We start from the raw sequence: 21,689 nt of genomic DNA on the forward strand, positions 1-21,689 counted from the left end.
GCTTATACAGGTTCCACCTTCCCAGAAATGGTCCCAGTGATCCAGGAATCTAAAACCCTCCCTCCTGCACCAACTCTTAAGCCATGCACTCATCTGCACTATTCTCCTATCACTGTGCTCGTTGGCACATGGCACTGGGAGTAATCCAGAGGTTACAACCCAAGAAGTCCTGCTTTTTAGCCTGCTGCCTAATTCCCCAAATTCTTGATGCAAGACCTCATCCCTCTTTCTATCTAGTCAATAGTATCAACATGTACTATGACCTCTGCCTTATCACCCTCCCCCTTCAGGATGCCCTGCAGCCAGTGACATCCCAGACCCTAGCACCAGGGAGGCAACCTAGCATCCTGGAGTCATGTTGATGGCCACAGTAGCGCCTATCTGTATCCTAACTCTAGAATCCCCTATTACCATTTCTCTGCTTCTTTATCCCTCTTCCTGTACAGACAGGCTGCTTGTGGTGTCAGAAGCTTGACTCTATTTTCACTCCATGGAAGAACTACTGCCCTCATCAGCCTCCAAAATGGAACTGCAATTTGCAAGCAAGACCCCAGGGGACTCCTGAACCACTTGTCTACATCTCTTGGACCGCCAGGTGGTCACTCATTCCCTTCCTTCCTTAAACTCTTTCAGCTGCAGTGTTTCCACCTCCCTAAATGTGCTATTCACAATGCTCTCAGAATCACAGATGCTCCAGTGTCCCCAAATCGCCATTCCAAATCCAAAACCAGGGCTTCCAGGAAATGTAGCTGGACACACGCTAGTCCCGGGCACTGGAAATATGCCCAGCCTCCCACATGCAGCAAGAAGAGCAAAACCACAACTCTCCTGCCTTGACTAAACCCTTTTAAGTTTAAAAACTTCATAAGACTTTTTTAAAAAAAGAAATCAAATAATTCCCCATCCTTGCCTAAACAATAAGTTACAATTTAATACGGTTTAGAAATACCCACCAGGACTTACTCACCAATCAACTGCGTCGGTTGGTCTCACATTAATTTCTGACCTGTAATGTCTGGTCAACTCCTGTCTCCACTGGACCTGTGGAGATAGCAAGGGACACAAGAAACAACGATACCTCCCTTCCCCACTTCACTAAACTCCAACACTTACCTCAACTCCAAGTGTCTCACTTTTGCAGCTTGTGCTTTGTGCTGATTTCCTTGAGAAACGCCATCCTGCGTGTGAAGAGATTTTGCCCACTTGACCTTGATCTATAGATAACCCTGGGGCACATTGTTGGATTTCTTGGGCTTTCTCTTCCCATCATTTGTCCTTCAACCTTTTCCTGCCAAAGTGGACAACCTCACGTTTTCTCACAATGGATTTCATCTGTCAATTTCTTATTCCCTCACTTACCTATTTCCATTGGCAAACTCTGTATCCTTCTCAGCTTGCATTCCTATCTACTTTTGTATCATCAGAAAATTTGAGTACAATACAGTCTGTCCCTTGATCCAAGTCATTAGTATAGATTGTAAACAGTTGAGGCCCCTGCACTGATCCCTGTGGCACTCCAAACTAGATACAGCCTGTAGACTTGAAAGCGACCCACTTATCCTGACTCTGTTTCCTGTTCGTTAGTTAATCTCAAACACCATGTGCAATAATCCGTTATATGGCACCTTATCAAATGTCTTTTAGAAATCTAAATACACTATATTTACTGGTTCCCCTTTATCCACTTGCTTGTTACATCCTCAAAAAACTACACGAAATTTGATAAACACATTTTCCCTCTCACAAAACCACACTGACGCTACCTGATGGCATTATGATTTTCTAAACGTCCAACTACTATTGCCTTTTCAACTTGTATTTTCACAATGACAGATGGTTGACTAATGGGTCTATAGTTTCCAGCTTTCTAATTTTCTCCTACCTTCAACAGCAGCTGGAGCTTTGGGCGAGACCTGAACTATGGGTCATAGTTTGAGGATAAGGGTTAAACCTTTTAGGACTGAGGTAAGGAGAAATTTCTTCACCCAGAGAGTGGCAAACGTCTGGAATTCACTCTCACAGAAAGTAGTTGAGGCCAAAACATTGTCTGATTTCAAGGAGAAATTAGATACAGCTCTTGGGGCTAAAGGGATCAAGGGATATGTGCGAAAGGCCAGATCTGAATATTGAATTCAATGATCTGCTATGATCAAAATGAGTGGCGGAGCAGGCTCAAAGAGCTGAATGGCCGACTCTTGCATCTAGTCTCCGTGTTTCTTTCCAATCCATAGGGACCCTTCCAGAATCCAAGGCATTTTGAAGATTGTAGGATGAACTTGCGCTTCATCTCCACTTTCCTGCTGATCTCCAGTTCCCTTGATTCCCTGAGACACCAAAATTCAGTCTAACTCAGCCTTAAATTTGAAGTCTCGACCGTTTTCTCCCATTATTTCAGATGAGTACGCACAACCCTAAGGAGTGGCGGGTTCCTAAGAACTAGAGTGTGCTGACTAGGGGAATTGCAATATTAATGTGAGCCTTACTTGTGACTAATAAACAAACTTTTTTATGGCTGGCCCCTTATCCTGTTGCAGATCCCCATGTTCCAGACTTCCCAGTCAGAGGAACAATCTCTCAGTGTCTATCCAGTTATATCATTTCAGGATCTTGCTTGTTTTAAAGAGATCATCTTTCATTCTAAATTCCAGAGAATATAGACCCAATTTACTCAGCCTCTCATCATAGGACAATGTCGCATGTACCAATCTACTGGAACACCTTCAGTGTCAGTATATCCTTCCTTAAATATGGACCAAGACTGCCAACGCTACTTCAGTCTTACTTCGGCGGTCAGTAAGTTAATGGAAAAGGTCCCGAGGGATAGGATTTATGACCATTTGGAAAGATGCAGCTTAATCTGGGATAGTCAGCATGGGTTTGTGAAGGGTAAGTCTTGCCTCACAAATTTGATTGAATTCTTTGAGGAGGTAACTAGGTGTGTAGACAAAGGTAGAGCAGTTGATGTTGTAAACATGGATTTTAGTAAGGCGTTCGATAAGGTTCCCCATGGTAGTCTCATGAAGAAAGTAAGATGGTGTTGGATATAGGGAAATTTGGCCGATTGGATAAGTAACTGGCTATCTCATAGAAGTCAGAGGGTGGTAGTGGATAGAAAATTTTCAGACTGGAGACCAGTTACCAGCGGTGTACCACAAGGATCAGTGCTGGTTCCTCTGCTATTTGTGATTTTTATCAATGACTTGGAGGAGAGGGCTGAAGGCTGGGTCAGTAAATTTGCTGATGACACCAAGATTTGTGGAGTAATGGATGAGGTGGAGGGCTCTTGCAGGCTGCAAAAAGACATTGATAGGATGCAGAGTTGGGCTGAAAAGTGGCAGATGGAGTTTAACCCTAATAAATGCGAGGTGATTCACTTTGATAGGACAAATTTGAATGCGGATTACAGGGTCAACAGCAGGGTTCTGAGGAATGTGGAGGAACAGAGAAATCTTGGGTTTCATATCCACAGGTCTCTGAAGGTTGCCACTGAAATGGATAGAGCCGTGAAAAAGGCCTATAGTGTGTTAGCATTTATTAACAGGGGGTCTGAGTTTAAGAGCCATGGGGTTATGCTGCAACTGTACAGGACGTTGGTGAGACCACATTTGGAATAGTGTGTGGAGTTATGGTAACCTCATTATAAGAAGGATACGGAAGCATTGGAGAGAGTGCAGAGGAGATTTACCAGGATGCTGCCTGGTTTGGAGGGTAGGTCTAGTGAGGAAAGATTGAGGGAGCTAGGGCTTTTCTCTTTAGAGCAGAGGAGGATGAGAGGCGACTTAATAGAGATTTATAAGATGATGAGGGGGATAGAGTAGAAGTTCAGAGACTACCTCCTCAGGTGGATGTAGCTGTTTCTTGGGGGCATAACTATAAGGATTATAGTGGGAGATATAGGAGGGATGTCCAAAGTAGATTCTTTACTCAGAGAGTGGTTGGGGTGTGGAATGCACTGCCTGTTGTGATAGTGGAGTTGGACACTTTAGGAACTTTCAAGCGGTTATTGGATAGGCACGTGGAGCACACCAGAATGATAGGGAATAGGATAGCTTGATCTTGGTTTTGGACAAAGCTTGGCACAACATCAAGGGCCGAAGGGCCTGTATTGTTCTATGTTTCTGTTAAACACAACTTGGCAATTTTTTTAAAAAGTCCACAGGAATTATGAAATTATCCAAGAATTACATTTCTCGGCATGCACCGTCCCTAAGTGTTGTAACGACTGCTGCAGGTTTTGAAAACTTTGACTGGTACAGAATGATCAATAGTCATCCACTATATTCTGAGTAATAATCAGGGGTTGTCAGATCCTTTAAAGCAAATGTTTAGTGCTCCAAAGCTGAGAGTTTTCTCCAAAGTTCATCACACATCATTTAGTTCAGCCTGACTTCTGCTTTTATTGTATTTCATAATATTGGAAAAATAGCAAAACAAAATAGTAGTAATCCAATTATTTTCTAATAAACTAAGATTAAGCCAAAGTTGAGAACGTTTCTTGTTCTTATAGGTAGCATAGGGTTTGGAAGGTGCTGTCGAAGGAGTCTTTGTGAGTTGCTGCATTCCCTTCATCACCATCTTGCATATGGTGATAGAGGGAGTGAATGTTAAGATACTGGATAGGATACGAATTGTGCAAGCTACTCTCTCCTGGATGGTGTTGAGTTTGTTGATTGTTGCTGAAGCTGCACTCATCGAAGCACAAGGGTATCCCACTGCACCCCTAACTTGTGCTTGTAGGTAACGGATAGGCTTTGGGGAGTCAGGAGGCGAGATACTCACTGCAGAATTTCCAGCCTCTGACCTGCTCGTGCAGCCACAGCATTTATCTGGCAGGTCCAGTCAATGATAACCCCCAGGATATTAATGGGCGAGCGAATTGAGTGATATTAATACCACTGAATGTTAAGGGGAGATGACTAGACTCTCACTTTGGCAGATTTGATTTATTATTGTCACATGTATTAACATGCAGTGAAAAGTGTTGTTTCTTGCACGCTATAATAGAGAAGGAAAGGAGAATGTGTAAAATGGAGTGTTAGAGTCATAGTGTAGAGAAATATCTACTTAGTACGACGTAGGTCCATTCAAAAGTGTGATGGCAGCAGGAACAAAATTGTTCTCGAGTCAGTTAGTACATTGCCTCAGACTTTTCTATCTTTTCCCCGACGAAGATGGAAGAGAGAATGTCCTGTGTGCATGGGGTCCTTAATTATACTGGCTGCTTTTCCAAGGCAACAATAAGTATAGACAGAGTCAAAGAATGGGAGGCTGATTTGCTTGATGGATTGGGCTACATTCACGACTTTTGTAGTTTCTTGCCGTCTCGAGCAGTAGCCATATCAAGCTGTGACACAGCCAGAAAGAATGCTTTCTATGGTGCACTTGTAAAAGTTGGCATTTGTGGCTCAAATGTTACTTGCCACTTATCAACCCAAGCTTGAATGTTGTCCAGGTCTTACCACATGTGGGCATGGGACAGCTTGGTTATGCGAGGAGTTGCAAATAGTACTGAACTGTAACGATTAATAAATATCTTAATTTCTAACCTTACAATTAAGGAAAGGTCATTAATGACACAGCTGAAGATGGCTGGACTGAGAACAGCATCCTGAGGAACTCCTGTAGCAACGCCTTGGAGCTGAGGTGATTGGTCTCCAGCCCAGCAACCACAACCATGTTCTTTAGTTGGAAGTACAACTCGAGTGTGGAACTTAACCGTCCCTCTGTCTAGCTTCAATTTATTTTAATTTTACTGGAGCTCCTAATGTCATACTCGGTTAAATGCTGCCTTGATGTCAAGGGCAGTCACTCAACTCATTGCTGGAATTCAGGTCTTTTGGCCATATTTGGGCCAAGGCTGTAATGAGGTCTTAGGCTGGGAGAACCCAAACTGAACAATTAGTGAGCAGATTACTGACAAGTGAATGCAGTTTAATGACACTGTCGAGGTAACCTTCCATCAATCACATTGCTGATGATTTGAGAGTGGCCTGATTGGTAGAATTGGATTTGTCCTACATTTTGTGGACTAGGCATACCTGGGCAATTCTGTATTTTGTTGAGTTTGGAGGCTGTAACAGCTTGACTGGGGTGTGGCTAGTTTTGGAACACAACTCTTTAGCACTATAGATGGGATACTGTCTGGTCCCGTAGCCTTTGCTATATACATTGCATTCATTTCTTGATATGTTGTTGAGTGCATTGAAATGGCTACAGCCAGGTGTCCGTGATGCTGAGCTCGTTAGGAGAACACTGAAATGGCTCATCCACTGATCTGTCTAAAGATGGTTTTCTGCCTTATACTTTTCATTGACACTGTCCTCTTAAAGCGAGGAATGGGGTTGCTCATAGAGCTTCATCCTCCTGTTTGTTCTTTAGTTATCCACCACCACTGATGACTGAATGTTGCAGGACTGCACAACTTTGATCTAAGCTATTTCTTGTGAGATTACTTTGCCGGTGGTTCCCAACCACTGCCAAGACACACTGGTGTGGGGCAGATTGAGCCCTGACTTCAGTTATTTCCCCTATTAATTTCCCGACGTTGGCTCTGTTTTCCAAATCTTAGCCACTTTAGCAGAACTTCCCTCCTGAGTGCCAGAGTCAGAAAGAGCCCCTGACTAGCAAGTGTCTGAGGGCTGGAGTGTGCTACAATAGAGCTGCTGCTTCAGTGTTCTGTGGCCACTATGGTCTTGAGCGGGGTGAGAGATGCGCTTGGTCACTAGAAGGGCCCCTGGAAGTTCTGCACGAGTGTGGAGGACATGCACAGCCAGCTCTGGGAACCTGTGGTGGGGGGAGTTCCATGACGTCAATGTGTCTCGCTGGAAGGTGAGTGGCGATACTGTCATGCGTTTGGCTACGACCCAGGCCCTGGTGCACACCATGGAAGACATGGAGCAACTGTACAGGAGTTTGGCTTGGGGATAAAAGAGCGTAACTCAGTGGTTGTGGGATGGACTCCAAATCCTAGTGGTTTGCGAAACAGCTCTTCAGATGGTTCCCACACTTCTAAAAGGCACAACTTATTAATCCAGTTCCAATGGAAAATAGAGGGGATCAGTTCTCTTGACATTTGTTATATTGCCTCTGTTCAATAATATTACCGTTGTCTGAATGACTCTCATTCTGAGTATGCTCAGCTGCTGTCTGCACCATGTTCAGCGAATCATGAGCCGGGGCAACAGAGGTACATATCTCTTCTCACCTTGCAGCCAGACATGCAAAGGTTGTTGGATCTTGTGTGGGAACACATTTTTTAGAAACAACGTTGTGGGAAAAAATTGTGGTTAGTGCTTCCTGCTGCTGCTAGCACTCGAACGAGTTATTACCTCCTTTAAGAATGGAAGATAACCCAGAACAAGAATATGCTATGTTGGAGCACTGAGCCCAATCTTTACTACAAACCATGTGTAAGGTGCACTGACATGATCTTGATAGATGTATTTAATTTCCCAAAGGATTGATCAATAATATAGTTCCACTGGTTCCTGGTTAGCTGTGATTGACACTTTGGGCACCTCTGGGTTAGTGACTGTGTTAAACAGAGCAAATTATGGAGCCAGGTTAAGTGTGCCCTCCGCGAGCTACATTTTCAACATTGGCATGCTTAAAAAAGCGTTGTATCGTCTCCATTCAATAATATTACTGGTGTTTGAGTGACTCTCGTAGTAAGAGTGCTCAGCTGATGTCTGCACCATGCTCAATCCCATGGATTCACCTAATGAAGGAGCAGTGCTCCAAAAGCTTGTGATTCCAAATAAACCTGTTAGACTTTAACCTGGCATGGTGGAACTTCTTACTGTGCTTAAAAGGCAACAGGATGGAGTAGTCGTCAGTGAGCAAGATTCACAGGTAACCCCTTCTCTTCAATTCCTCCCCAGATCAAAAGGCTCTGCGCACACTGGTAGCCCCAGGTTTGCCACTAACCTGGCAAGTCACTATTTACTCAACTTCATGTTTTGCTCTGATCCACTGAATTTCAATTCAATGTTGAAAACCTCTGCAACCACAGTAAATGTAAATAAATGTGACATTTATGAGGAATTGATTCAACTGAAAGAAAGTTGGTGTGCCGTGGAATTGTTTGTCTCATTGAAGTGTGTTGTGTTACTGAAACCACTGGTGTACAGCAAGCTGCTTCTGCTGCTTTGCATGGTTGTGGGTTTTCTTGTAGCTTCATCCCGGCTGGTATCTCAAATATTTCTGCAGGTGATAAAATATTAAATTTCTGTGCAGGTGAAAGGCGCTCTTTTACCTCCAAAGCAAACCTTGCAGTCTGCTAGAAAAATTAGCGTGGAGCAACACAGCGTTTATTTCAACCATTTCAATATAGCTTCTGCAACAAGGCTCCATTCAGTCAGCTTGTGCCAAGTTCACTTTATTCCCAGCATCTTCCCTTAACAGCAATGCACTTTCAATCATTCCATACTTTAAGATGCAAGGGAGAGACTTTGCAAACATAACACAAGATTGAAGTAGTCAGTTAATCACTCCCTGGTACATCTCACTCACCTTGTAGCCTGTGCTCCAAGTTTTGAGAAGCGTCATTAGCTTTACAAGTGTATTCGTAGAAAACATGTTACGAGTGTGAGGATATCAATAACTTGTATAAAAAGTCAGCTCTGCTGCTCTCACAATAAACATTTCAATTTTTTAAACAAAGAAGGAATAAATATGTTATAATGGCAATTTGATTTCCATTGGGAAACAGAAAGACCTGGTTAATCTGAGTTTTGGGGGGGGAAATACTGTTTTCTTTCCTTCTAGTACACAGAAGGCTGGGCAAATATGTTTTCTAACTGCTGTAACCTGTGCTCCAATGCCCCTTTATCCTCAAAAAGAAAAAAATAATAAAAATGTCCAAGTTACAGGGTGGGGGCATTGAGGACATCAACTCTTCCAGATATTTATACAAATCTTTACAGCCAGAACAGAATTTGAATGGGAAGTAGGTGTAATCCTGCCTTGAAGAAAATGGGTCATTTTTTCCTGGTGTAATTACAGACAATATCCAAAGATCCGGTGACAATGATCACTGCTCATCCTCAACTTGCTTGATTGTTCCAAAGAGAGATCTGTACAGCTCTGTCCTAAATGGGAGGAAAATAAAACATTGAGAGTAACCGAAGTTGAAACAGTGCACCTCTACCACTGGTTAGCCTACAATGGTCTCTCTCTCAATTCAAGAAAGGCTTGCTTAAAAGTTAGACAAGCCAAGTAAACTCAAGTACTACTGATTCAGCTACCCATCGACTCTAAGAAAACGTTAGCGGAAACTCAAGAACAGGTCACCTGTCTGTGGCTCCAGTTGGGTTCATGGAGCAGGGCAGGAATCAATATAGACAAATTGGTAGAAACAACATATTTGTTACAAGCAAAATATTCAATTTGCAGACGTTTTTCCCTTACTTGCATCAGGCTCAAAATGTCAGAGATAGTCAGTCCAAGTTGTAAATTTGCGCCTGCAACACAAGGCATTGCCATAGGAGAGGCAGACATTAGCACACACTTGCCCAAGTTCTGCTTGCAATTTCTGGCACCACTCGTGTGGCACAGCTGGACACAAACAAAAAACCAACACAATCACTAAATGGGCTTCAAGCAGACACACAATTTTAATTAGGGTCAACTTTCCTCTACAATATTCAACAGAACAAACCAGATTACTCCTCATGGGGATAGTAATAAGGGAAAAATAATCTCCTGTCAGTAACTGACATTAATTGCCTTTGTTCTGCAACAGACCAAAGTAAAGTCAAATTCTTCACGCACACAAAAAAAGCCTTAACATTGTAGTTGCAACTGTAATAATAAAGCATGGCGTTGAACACACATTCCATGCTCAAGTATCATTCCTTCCCCATAAACCTACAGGATATTTTCCAATAAATAGTCCTAATAAAGTAGAAGAAAAATCTGGCATTTAAACAGTCCTCAAAATATCTCAAAAACATTTTTCTAGCCTAACGCAAAAAGTGTAAAAGTCTGCAGCTGTCTTGAGCAACGGTTCACTCTTCTAGGTTGGAAAGCCATAGCTACTGCAGCATGTCCACAGCGTGGAATCTGAACACCAGAAACATGAAAAATTTTTTTAAAAAATGAAATCTCATTTTTGCAAAGCTATTCATTATTGATGCTACTTCTTTTCAATTTTTTCTAAAGGCAAAGCCACCACACCGACTTTGCCAAGAACCTTGTCAAATTAAATAACAAATATTCTAAAGGTGCACCCTGACTGGCTATCATGTTCTGAAGCAATCATGTATTTGTTGGAGGCATGTCCCTTTTAGCCAGGTCCTTCAACTGGGGAAAATAGATGGAATATTTTAATAGAACAGACAAAAATCACAGGCACTGAAAAGATCTGAGGCTTTCAATCAAACAGGCAATAAAAGTTCTGGATATTTTGGGCTGAAATAATAATGCTTCAAAGACAATGGAAGCAACCCTGACATACGATTCCAATCACTTGCAGCCATTCAACAGCTTAGTCTGCTGAGTCCTTCCTTTGTGATCTAATCCTGGATTGCTTGTTCTGATACAACATTCTGTTTCTGACAGAAAGAAATAGCAGAAGAAAGATTCATGGAATCAGCCACAAGCAGCTTTCAATGAAAACCCACAAATAATTTAAAATCATTGCCTACTACCATTGAAACAAATCATTACCCCATTTTGTTGTCACTGGATCGGGTTAAGACTATGCTTGAGGCAAACCTTCATACCCTCCGTGTGATAGCTTCAAGATTGCTTTACAGTGGTGGACAGTAGTTAGTCAGAAATTGGGGTGAGATGTCCTGTTGAGGGTAGTTTAGTAGCACCTGGCAAATATTTCAATCTCCCTTTTTACATAATTGATAAAGCTCACCAACCATTTTGTTTCAATGTCCTTTCACTCTTTAGATTGATTTCTTATGGGGGGGAGCCAGGAACACTGGCTGCCTCCGGGTACTTTGCACAAACATTCGTTACTCGCATGTATGGCTTGAACAAGTGTCTGCAAATATTTGACTACAGAAGGGCTGAGTACGATGCTGCCTCTACTCAACAACCGCAACTGAGATAGTGCCAAGTAGCAGTAACCCTGACGATGCTTTATTTCAAATGAGACCCAATTGTAGCAGTCTTACCACTGCTTTGGTTGAGACCATCTATCTCAACATACAATTGAAATCAAATCTTTGCAGCCAAATTGTTGAACCATCTGAGTGCTCAATACTGGACGCACGCCACCTTGGCAGTGAGGGTCAGATGCATGTGCCACAAGCAGTAGGTGGGATGGAAATGATTGCACAAAACTTACAACACCCTGTAAACAAAAATTGGAGGCCCTCCCAATTTAATTGGGTTGCCTTCTTGCATTCACTCACCCTTTGGAATTTTCATCAATTACTGTCTTGGCTGATCCACATGTATATTGTGTTTGATGGCACCTTAACAAAAATGCTAGCAACCTTAAAATAAATGCACCAGATTTCTAAAAGGTGGCAACTGGGTATGCCATTCTCTTTTAACCTGGTGTGTTTTACTCGTGATAATTTAGAATCAACTATCCTTTTCTTGCATTAGGTTGGTCCATAATAAACATTGAAAAATGAGACTCATTACTGTAAGCAAGATCGCTCTGAATGGAGTGGTGGCAATTTAAATAAAAGCTTGTTGAGGTGTTCAAAGCTCTAAGATATGGTTTAAAAAATATTTATTCCTCTCTGAGTTACAAAGCCAACGCGCAGCGTGGATGGGACAAGCCCCTAATCCTAGCTTGCTCCAAATAAAAAAATCAAATTCAAACTGAATCCAATTCTTGGTCCCCACAAAAGAGACATTCAAGATTCAAGGTGACAAGAACAGACATTACACCTCAGCCAGTACTTGATCCTATGCTCGAATTTGCTGTGATATACTGGTTTTGTTGCTGGACTAGTAATCCAGAGACCCTGGATAATCTCCACGGACTGGGGATTGATACCACCATGGCAGATGGTAACACTTGAATTTTAAACAAAAACTGGAATTAAAAGTCTAATGGTGATCATGAAACCATTGTCGATTGTTGTAAAAACCCACCTGGTTCACTAATCAGAGAACAGAGAAACCTACAGTGCAGAAAGAGGCCATTTGGCCCATCGAGTCTGTACTGACCACAATCCCACCCAGGCCCTACCCCCTTATCCCAATATATTTACCCTCTAACTTATGCATCTCAGGGCTCTAAGGGGCAATTTTTAGCATGGCCAATTGACCTAACCTGCACACCTTTGGACTGCAGGAGGAAACCGGAGCACCCAGAGAAAACGTACACAGACACAAGGAGAATGTGCAAAATCCACACAGACAGTGACCCAAACCAGGAATCGAACCCAAGTCCCTGAAGCTGTGAAGCAGCAGTGCTAACCACTGTACTACCATGCCGCCCTAATGGTCCCTTTAGGGAAGGAAATCGGCTGCCCTTACCCGCACTGGCCTATGTGTGACTCCAGACCCACAGCAATATGGTTGAGTCTTAAATGCCCTTTGAAATGCCTTAGCAAGCCACTCGGTTCAAGGGCATTCAGGAATGGGCAATAATTGCTGCCCCAGCCAATAATGCCTACATCCCATGAATTTAATAAAAGGCTGAAGATGTGATTTCCATTTTCAGGGTCACACACTAGCAAAGCCTGGAGGAAGGGCTTATGTCTGCGTCCTCGGGACTCATTTGTGAGTGCATATAACTGAGCCAAAGGGCAACAAAGGCCTACTGCACAAAGTTTGGAATTGAGTTTATAAAGGTCAGGCTGATCAGTGACTTGCTACATAAAAGTTGATTGAATATTATTTGATTTCTATGTCTGGATAAGCAGAAGAATTGTAGGAAATCCACATGAAATTAAGAACTACATACACAGATTATATTTGTGCAGTAGGCATTTGTCAACCTTTAATGTCAGCTTAGCTCAATTAGTTGCACTCTCGTCCAAGTGAGGAGATCACAGGTTTTTAAAAAATATATTAGTCACAAGTAGGCTTACATTAACACTGCAATGAAGTTACTGTGAAAACTCCCTAGTTGCCAAACTCTGGCGCCAGTTCAGAGGGAGAATTTAGCATGGCCAATGCGTCTATACAACACGTCTTTGGGACTGTGGGGGGAAACCTGGAGGAAGCCCATGCAGACATGGGGAGAATGTGCAGACTCCACACAAACAGTGACCCAAACCAGGAATCGAAGCTGCATCCTTGGCGCTGTGAGGCAGCAGTACTAACCACTATGCCATTATGCCACTGTGGGTGCAAGTCCTACTCCAGGTGGTGCGGGGGAGGGTGGGGGTACTCCCAACCACTGTGTTGCTAAAGCAGCGCACTGTTTTCGGTAACATAAATGGAGGTCGTTTAACAGGCTCCTCTCTGGGCACCATGGGCTCTGTGCATCTCAGACGGCCAGCTCCCTTCCTGAAATCGGTGCATAGCTGCTTTAAATATTTAAATTGAGATTTTAATCCCATTAGCGGGCCCAGGACTGAAGTCTCTGGGCTGGCCAGCCTTCACCCCAGCCAGGAGCGTTTCACTCCAGAGGGGTTTACAACAGGTCCCTACTAATGAGGAGCTGGCGGCTAGATCCCGCTGGAATGAGGGGGGGGGGGGGGGGGGGGGGGGGGGGGGGGGGCGCACTGGGCCAGCATTAGGCAGTGCCAAGGGACACACACAGTAGCTCACTCAGCACTATACTGCTGGCCTCTCCAGGCTCCAATTCATGCTCGAGCACTCTGCACTGCTCAGAGTGTGGGAGATTCATTTGAAAAATCCTGCTAAAAAAGACTAGTGGGAGTTACCCCAGTTTTTACACAAATTCGGCACTTTGAATTTCTTTGGGAGAATCCCGGCTCAAGACTGGAACATATGATCTGGGTTGAGATCTGAGGGCAGAATTGAGGGAGTTCGGCATTATCAGAGGGCTGTCTTTTGGATGAGATTTTAAATTAGTCTAGGTAAGCAAAGTCTTGGTCAACAACCCTCTCTTCAGTCAGCACTAGCAACATTATTCATCACATTTGCTGCATGCAATACTGGTTATTGTGTTTGCAAGGATAAAAATGATTACACTTCAGAAAAATTAATATTTGATTTGATATAAAGTATACTCGGGTACCTCAATGGTATGAAAGTTGCTGTTTAAAATCAAAGATCTGTCCGTAAGGTCTACACAGCAAGAAGAAAACTTGGGGGAAAGCAGTTTTGATGACAGTTTATGTCCTGACATAACCAAAAAATAGGAAATGCACAGTAGCACTGTGGTTAGCACTGCTGCCTCACAGTGCCAGCCAGGGACCCAGGTTCGATTCCCGGCTTAGGTCACTGTATGTGTGGAATCTCCCCGTGTCTGTGAGAGTTTCCGCTGGGTGCTCTGGTTTCCTCCTACAGTCTGAAAAACGTGCTGGTTAGGTGCATTGACCCAAAGAGATGCTGAACTGTGGGGATTAGAGAAATTTCACAGTAACTTCACTGCAGTGTTAATGTAAGCCTACTTGTGACTAATATATTTTTAAAAAAAGCTGTGATCTCCTTCACTTTAATTTTATTTACTCCAACGTTAGCTATAGTATATTGAAGTGTCGAGCTCTAACAGAAAATGGCACAATGCACTCAAGGCTGGGAGCATCAACTTGGATAACAGGTGACTCTGTTTAGAATGCTTTAAATTGATGGAAAATGGGCTTAAGCACACTGCAGGTAGATGACTTAAAGATTGGTCCTCTTGCTCAAAGGCCTGCTAAGTTGAAAGATTTTTGACATTTCTGACCTAGCTCTCCTTACTTATCAATGACAGGTCAAAACATTGTGAAATTAGAACACATTCCATTAGTTACTTAGCATCACATGCTACGAACAAGAAGGGAGATGGCAGGATAACTTTTCCCCTTTTTCCTCACCTCTTTTCTTGTCTGCAACACGATGTGTTTTAAATCTTGTGATTTACAATAATAAACTGAAAGCAGCTTTTCGGGTGAATTAAAATCAGTAGAAAGGAGAATGCTTATTCACTCAATGCCCCGAAATGTAAATGCAGCAACACACACAGTCCAGCATGCATACAGACATACACACAATCAAAGATGGGTTCTAGAGCCAAAGTGCACGTTTAGGCTCTTAGCAAGAAGTAAATCACATGTCCAAGTTTCAATCCTTTAAAAATGCACATGTCCAGGTCTGGATGGAGAACCATAGAATCCCTACAGTGCATAAGGCGGCCCTTTGGCCCATCGAGTCTGCAATGACCACAATCTCACCCAAGCCCTATTCCCATAATCCCACGCATTTACCCTAGCTAGTCCTCCTAACACTAAGGGGCAGTTTATCATGGCCAATCCACCTAATCTGCACATCTTTGGACTGTGGGAGGAAACTGGAGCACCTGGAGGAAACGCACACAGACAAAGGCAGAACGTGCAGACTCCACACAGTCACCCGAATGGAATCGAACCAGGGTCCCTGGCGCTGTGAGGCAGCAGTGCTAACCACTGTGCCACCATGCCGCCCTTTGTGGTTCTTTAGACGAATGGAAGTTGGAAGCCTCTGGGTTTCCTGACAAGGTTGTGGAAAATTTTATAGAGGCAAGGCTTTACAGGTGCAAATAAATTAGGCACTCAGTTTCACTGCCGGGGTTGACTGGTTGTTAGGCAGAGTTTTGTTCTTCCAACTGGAGGATAGTCCCTCTTGCCCTGTTAGCTCGCAGGCTGATCTGTTCCTCTCTGCCACTGGGAGTAAAAGAACTCATGATCTGAAGTTGGTTTCAATCATATGATCACCCCATGATAGATAGCTTCTCTGTCCACATAACTGATTGGAGGGCAGAAGCCACTGCTAGGCAATGATGTTTTAATGGTGGCTTTTCCCATCTGCTTGCGATGAATTGGTTTCTCTGCGCTCTTCTTTGTTAAGTATCGAGTTTGCAGACGCTGCGCCGGGTCAGGTATTGATTTTGAGTTTTGGTAAATATCCTGGCAGCTCACAAGTTGTTTTCACATTGTGAATGTCTATTCAAGGAAGAGCATTCCACCCACTGTCATTCACAATTTAAGAACCTTCTGGAAGCATGTTCAGGCATGAGTTATTTCACTGTCCAAAAATCACAGGTCATCTGACTTTCGGCAGCCACCTTGGACAGCACTTTGACCAATTTTCAGAAGTACACATTGTCTGTATCTTGAAAGTTAGGAATACAATATCCTCGCAGACATGACATGACCGTCACAACTTTCAGAACTAATCACTCTGACATGTAGGAAGCACTCTGCAGAAACTGGAACTCGGGAAGTTTCACTCGGTAAATGATGTAGGCACTGTTTTTGAATCTTAGTGAAAAGAGAGCATAAACTCTGCACCAAATGTATACTGTTAACTGGTGTTTAGCAAAGAAGCATCTTTCTCTTTGCAGGTAGAGAAGATCGAAATACCTTACAGCAGCCTAGATAACATGGACAAAAAAACCAGTCACATTTCTTGGTAGATATCTCAAGAGTTTGAGGAAGGATTGTGACTCCAATTTACAGCAATAGAAGTAGGTAGGCAGTTCCTCTTTAAGCTACATTTTCTGTCTGAGTGAATCATCCTGATAGTCACCTCCACAGATATAGTCAATGGTACATTTGCCTGATAAAGCCAAGGGCATATTGATGTATTGTGGGGAGATAACTGCATGGCCAGTTCTCCCTCCCTCATCTGAATGATTCCACAGATGGGCGAACTTGTCTCCTTGGGGAGAGCTGAACATGAATAATCAGCTGACATGGATTCGAGTTCAGGCTTCCTCGTTGACGATTCAGCACTGCAACTATTAGGTTTCTTAGCAATACAGAGCACTTGGTCAGGATGCATGTTAAAAAAAATCAAAGTTTTTTCCAAATGTACTTTTGTGAAATGGTTTCAGGTTTATCATAGGCAGGATTTAAGACTGTCCATATCTGAGGTTTCCAACACTGATGTCTGGATGGATGTCACAGAGGGGGGAGAGATGGGAGGATGGTTCCCCCTTTTCTTTTTCCATCTCTCAACTAACTGCAACAAGATGCATTTTAAAGAAGAAATGTTTAAACCCCATGAGTGCTGTTGCTCCCAAGAATGGGCATAAGTAAAATTTTCTGGTGAATATGTAAAAAAAAAATAAATGCTTATTTTCCAAAACCCAAATGTAATCACAACTGCACCTACTCACACAAGACACACATGCAAGAAAAAATGATTGCATAAGAGATAGCATGCACTTAAAGTTCCTACAGAGTCCAAAGTCTTTGAAGTGGAAGCTGAAAATGTTGCAGGCCTGATAGTTTATTTTTGGTTCAAAGGAAGAGGTTGGATGTTTCTGGCGATGAATTCAGTGGTTTACTTCCTGCAAAGTAGTTTTCTGGCTTTGTTTCACTCAAAGTTATAGTTGAGACACTGTAGTAAAGAAATGACTTGGTTCTGCAAATCTGCAGATAAAAGGATAGCCCCCACTTCTCTGCTAGTTAGTGAATTTCTAGGGAGCATTCTTCCTTTGCTGGGGGAGATCTCTCTCCTTTGAATATCTGTCTCCCAGAATGACTCACTCTGCCCTCAAGGTGTGTTAGTAAATGTTTCTTACCATAAGCTGGTTTCTGTCAGGAGACCATAATGTTTGCCTGGTGTTCCCATTGCTCAAACAAATGGTCCCCAGGAACATTAGCACTGACACACAATGGGGTTTGAATCGTAGTAATTTGCAGCTTGCAATAAAGTGTTTTTTTTTCAGACCCCTTCATTCCATTCTGCAGCTACTAAGTCTGTGCAGCCATCATGCATCAGCTTTTGCAAACATTTAGGTACTAGTAGCTGTTAAGAAGAGATCTGTTGCATCTTTTTAATGTCTCTTCAGAGGAATGTCCCAAAAAAGGCTGCTCACATTTTAACATCCTGACCAAACAAGAAGGTTACTTCCAGCATACCTGCAGATGAGGGAGGTTTCCTGACCCCCTTCAACTCCGTTTTGTTGCAACGAAGACTGTCCGTTCTCCACGTTGTTTTAAAGAAAAAAATAAGTGTTTATTTTTCCATACATTCTTGGGTACACCCATGAAAGCCTGAGAACAGGACTGAAGTCCACGCTCTAGATGCAAAACAACTCGGTCTACAACCCATCTCCTTAACCATGATGAGTTTTAAAGTGGGCTGGATGAATTCATCATATCCAGGGTTGTAGATTCTAGCAATCACAGTAAGGAACATTGATGGTGGGCACAGCATGGTAGCCTAGGTGGATCAATGATCTCCTGCCCCAAACATCACCAGGTCATCATGTTCAATTCACGTGCAATGGACAATTAATTGGCAATGACTTTATGGCATTCAGTAACATTAGGATGGAATCTCAAATCTTACGTTACACACTAAACAACTGGGGGAGGGGAAGGAGGACGACGACAAATAATGTACTTCCCCAGCAATGCAGTAACCACCCCCCCACCTCCCCTTGCTCCCAGGCAAATTTAAAGAACTTACAGAGGTGGATTAATTTCTGGTCCACTAACAGCCTTGCTGTTAGCACTATTGTGTTTTCCAGCATCAATTGATTTGTGATTTACATATAAATTAGACAATTACTATACAAGACCGTATTTAGCATATAAAATTAATTTACAACTATAACTGTTCGTAAATCTCTGGCACACTTTAAGATGACACTATGAAAAGACGGGAGCAGACCGCAGAACTGAAAACTTAGGGGACATGAATTACACAAGCAATTTCTAACACCAAGCTCGTTCAAATCTGTTCACCTTTATAAAAACAAATAACAAATAAAAACTGCCAATGTCTATTACAAATATGAAATGTGAGTTAACGAGATTTCAGTTCAACACAGTAATTTATCCCACAAACAGTGCACATCGACAGGGGTTACGTACAATATTTGTGGTTGCCTCTCTCCCTCTTTTCGTAGCTGCAATGTTTCTTTTTGCCAGGTACACCATGCAGAAACAGAAACTCATCAATCCTGTGAGTTTAACCTTGTCACTGTTGAAATTCACCAGGGTAAGGGTACATTTTAATACTTTCAGCTCCCTTAAGGCTATGCAAAATGAACCATGATTCTTTGATTTTTCGTATTAAAAGTAGATTTGAGCCAGTGATTTGTAACAGGTTTCCTCCCCTTCACAGCATTTTTTCGGAATATCATTAGTAGAGGTAAGTGTAGTAAGGTATTTCATGGTTGATACAGATTCATATTAAGCAGCATATTATCGCCAGTGCATTGAGAGATTTGGTGCTTCCTGTAGGAGTTCTAAAACTTAATATGGGGCAGTGCAGTGGCGAGGAATAAATGTTAACATGAACCATTGCAAAGCTGCAAGGATGCAGGTTCAACCGCCATCTCAACTTGGTTTTTGTCAGGTGGGGAAATGGTGAGCAGAGATTGGAATTGAGGGAAGAGAGGATAAGGAGAGAATTCCATTCCTGGGCATTCCAATGGGACTAGCACAGGAGGAGGCCATTCAGACTATCGTGTCTGTATTGGCTCTCAAAACGAGCAACATGATTTAGTGCCATTCCCCTGCCCTTCCCCCCCTCAACACCCCTTCCAGATGTTTTAATGTCCTTTACATTTGTTACTGATTGGCCAAAAGAACATTGGAAAGGATTTGGGAGCAAACAGTCCTTATGTTCTCTCAGTAACAGTGACACAGGCCTAGAGAAATCCAGAATAAGATGAGCCAGCATCCATGAAACAGAACCCTAGTCTACAACTGCAGGAGACGGCGAAAGGCTGGAGTGGAGAGGGAAAAAAAATGGAAATAAAGATACAATGACAAAGTGGGAAAGAAATATTTGGCACCAAAATTATTTCCAAACACCTTTCACAATCTCATTGGGCATTTCTAGTCACAGAACAGAAATACTTACTCATCACATAACCACTTTTACAGATACACACTTTTGCACAAATGCTAAGAGATCATTTAACAGAATTCTTATTTATATCTCTGCAGGACATGCCATCAAATTGTTTTGAAGGCATTAACTTTTTTCCATCAGTTTATTGTAGTTTTTAACCAAAATCTGGAACTAATTATTTATGTACAAAGTATTCAAGGAGCTGCTGGAATCACAAAAGTGCACCTCGTGACCACTGGATGGCAGTATTTAATGGGCTCTCCATTAACTGAGATGGATGCATGTTTGCACTTAGCGCCGCAAAACATAAAACTGACAATATTTTACCACGTACGGAATAAAGGATTAAAATGTTCTTTAGTGGGCTTTTTAGTGGATATACTGAGCTGCCTGCTTTCAAGCTTTAAGAGAAGTGCTGAACATTTTACAAGCAACATCTCCTCCATGAGAACCATGTAAGGTTCAGAAAGTATCGGTTTCCTTCATCAAAAATGTTGGAAAAAATACAAATTTGCAATAGTTTCTATAAATTCTGATGGCTGAATTGGAATTTTATTACAAATCACACTTCCCATGTTCCTGCCCCAAAGATGTTAACAAGTGCCATGGGGCTGGTTATAGAATCATACAATCCCTACAGTGCACAAGGAGGCCCTTTGGCCCAAGAACCTGCACCCACTCAGGCCCTATCCCCGTAACCCCACGTATTTACCCTCGCTAGTTCCTCTGATACTAAGAGGCAATTTAGCATGGCCAATCCACCTAACCCGCACATAGAATTCCTACAGTACAGGAGGCTGCCATTTAGCCCATCGAGTCTGTACCGACCACAATTCCACTAGGCCCCATCCCTCTAACCCCACGTATTTATCCTGCAAATCCCCCGATACTAGGGTCAATTCAGCATGGCCAATCCCTCTAGCCTGCACATTTTTGGACTGAGGGGGAAAACCGGAGCACTTGGAGGAAACCCGGAGCACTTGGAGGAAACCCACACAGACATGGGGAGAACCCACACAGACAGTGATCCAAGCCGGGAATCGAACTTGGGTCCCTGGTGCTGTGAGGCAGCAGTGCTAACCACTGTGCCACATCTTTGGATTGTGGGAGGAAACCGGACCACCCAGAGGAAACCCATGCAGACATGGGGAGAACGTGCAAGCTCCACACAGAGAATGACCCAAGGCTGGAACTGAACCCAGGTCCCTGGCACTGTGAGGCAGCAGTGCTAACCACTATGCCACCTACATGTACTTCAAGCCCCACTGCCCCCGAACCTTGCCAGAATGGCTTCTCTTCATGTGGGCTCTCGGACGATGAAACATGCCAGATGAAACATGCCCGGACTCTCGTCCGGGAGATGATAATACAGGCTTGATCCAATGCGCACACACTCATTCATCAACATGGGGCAATATTTGAGTGCAGAGACCCTTGTCGATTTTCATTCCCTCCCCGCCCTGTGGCAATTAACATAATAGGAAATACAAAAGGTATTATACAGGTGTACTCGCAGTAAAAGAGTTTTCAAACAGCAGCGGGGCCGATTCGGGACCAAAATGGAGATCGATTAGTAGAGGTAGATAAATTAGATGATTGCTGGGAAACGGGACGCAATACAAATGAAAAGGTACTGGGGAAGCTGACAATGCTTAACAGTAAATAAGTCACCCAGCACAGATGAAACACATAATAGGTTTTGGAGGGAAGGATAGGAATTGCAAACATGCTGGCCGCAATCTTGCAGTCTTCCTTAGGCACAGGGGTGGTGCTAGAGGATTACAAATTCTATACGCATGATT

At 43.0% G+C, this 21,689-nt stretch overlaps 1 protein-coding gene across 1 annotated transcript in view; it reads right to left on the reverse strand.

Moving 5' to 3' along the window:
• Positions 1-8,276: 8,276 nt before the first annotated feature.
• aatf (apoptosis antagonizing transcription factor) overlaps positions 8,277-21,689 on the reverse strand; it is a 102,568-nt gene continuing 89,155 nt past the window's right edge. Inside the window, exon 12 of the mRNA XM_080210735.1 lies at positions 8,277-9,089. Coding sequence (XP_080066861.1) covers positions 9,032-9,089 — 58 coding nt within the window. The 3' untranslated portion in view covers positions 8,277-9,031. The remainder of the gene's footprint in view (positions 9,090-21,689) is intronic.

Source organism: Carcharhinus amblyrhynchos, chromosome 23, assembly GCF_965287045.1.
Source record: "Carcharhinus amblyrhynchos chromosome 23, sCarAmb.v2.hapA, whole genome shotgun sequence".
Lineage (NCBI taxonomy): Eukaryota > Metazoa > Chordata > Chondrichthyes > Carcharhiniformes > Carcharhinidae > Carcharhinus > Carcharhinus amblyrhynchos.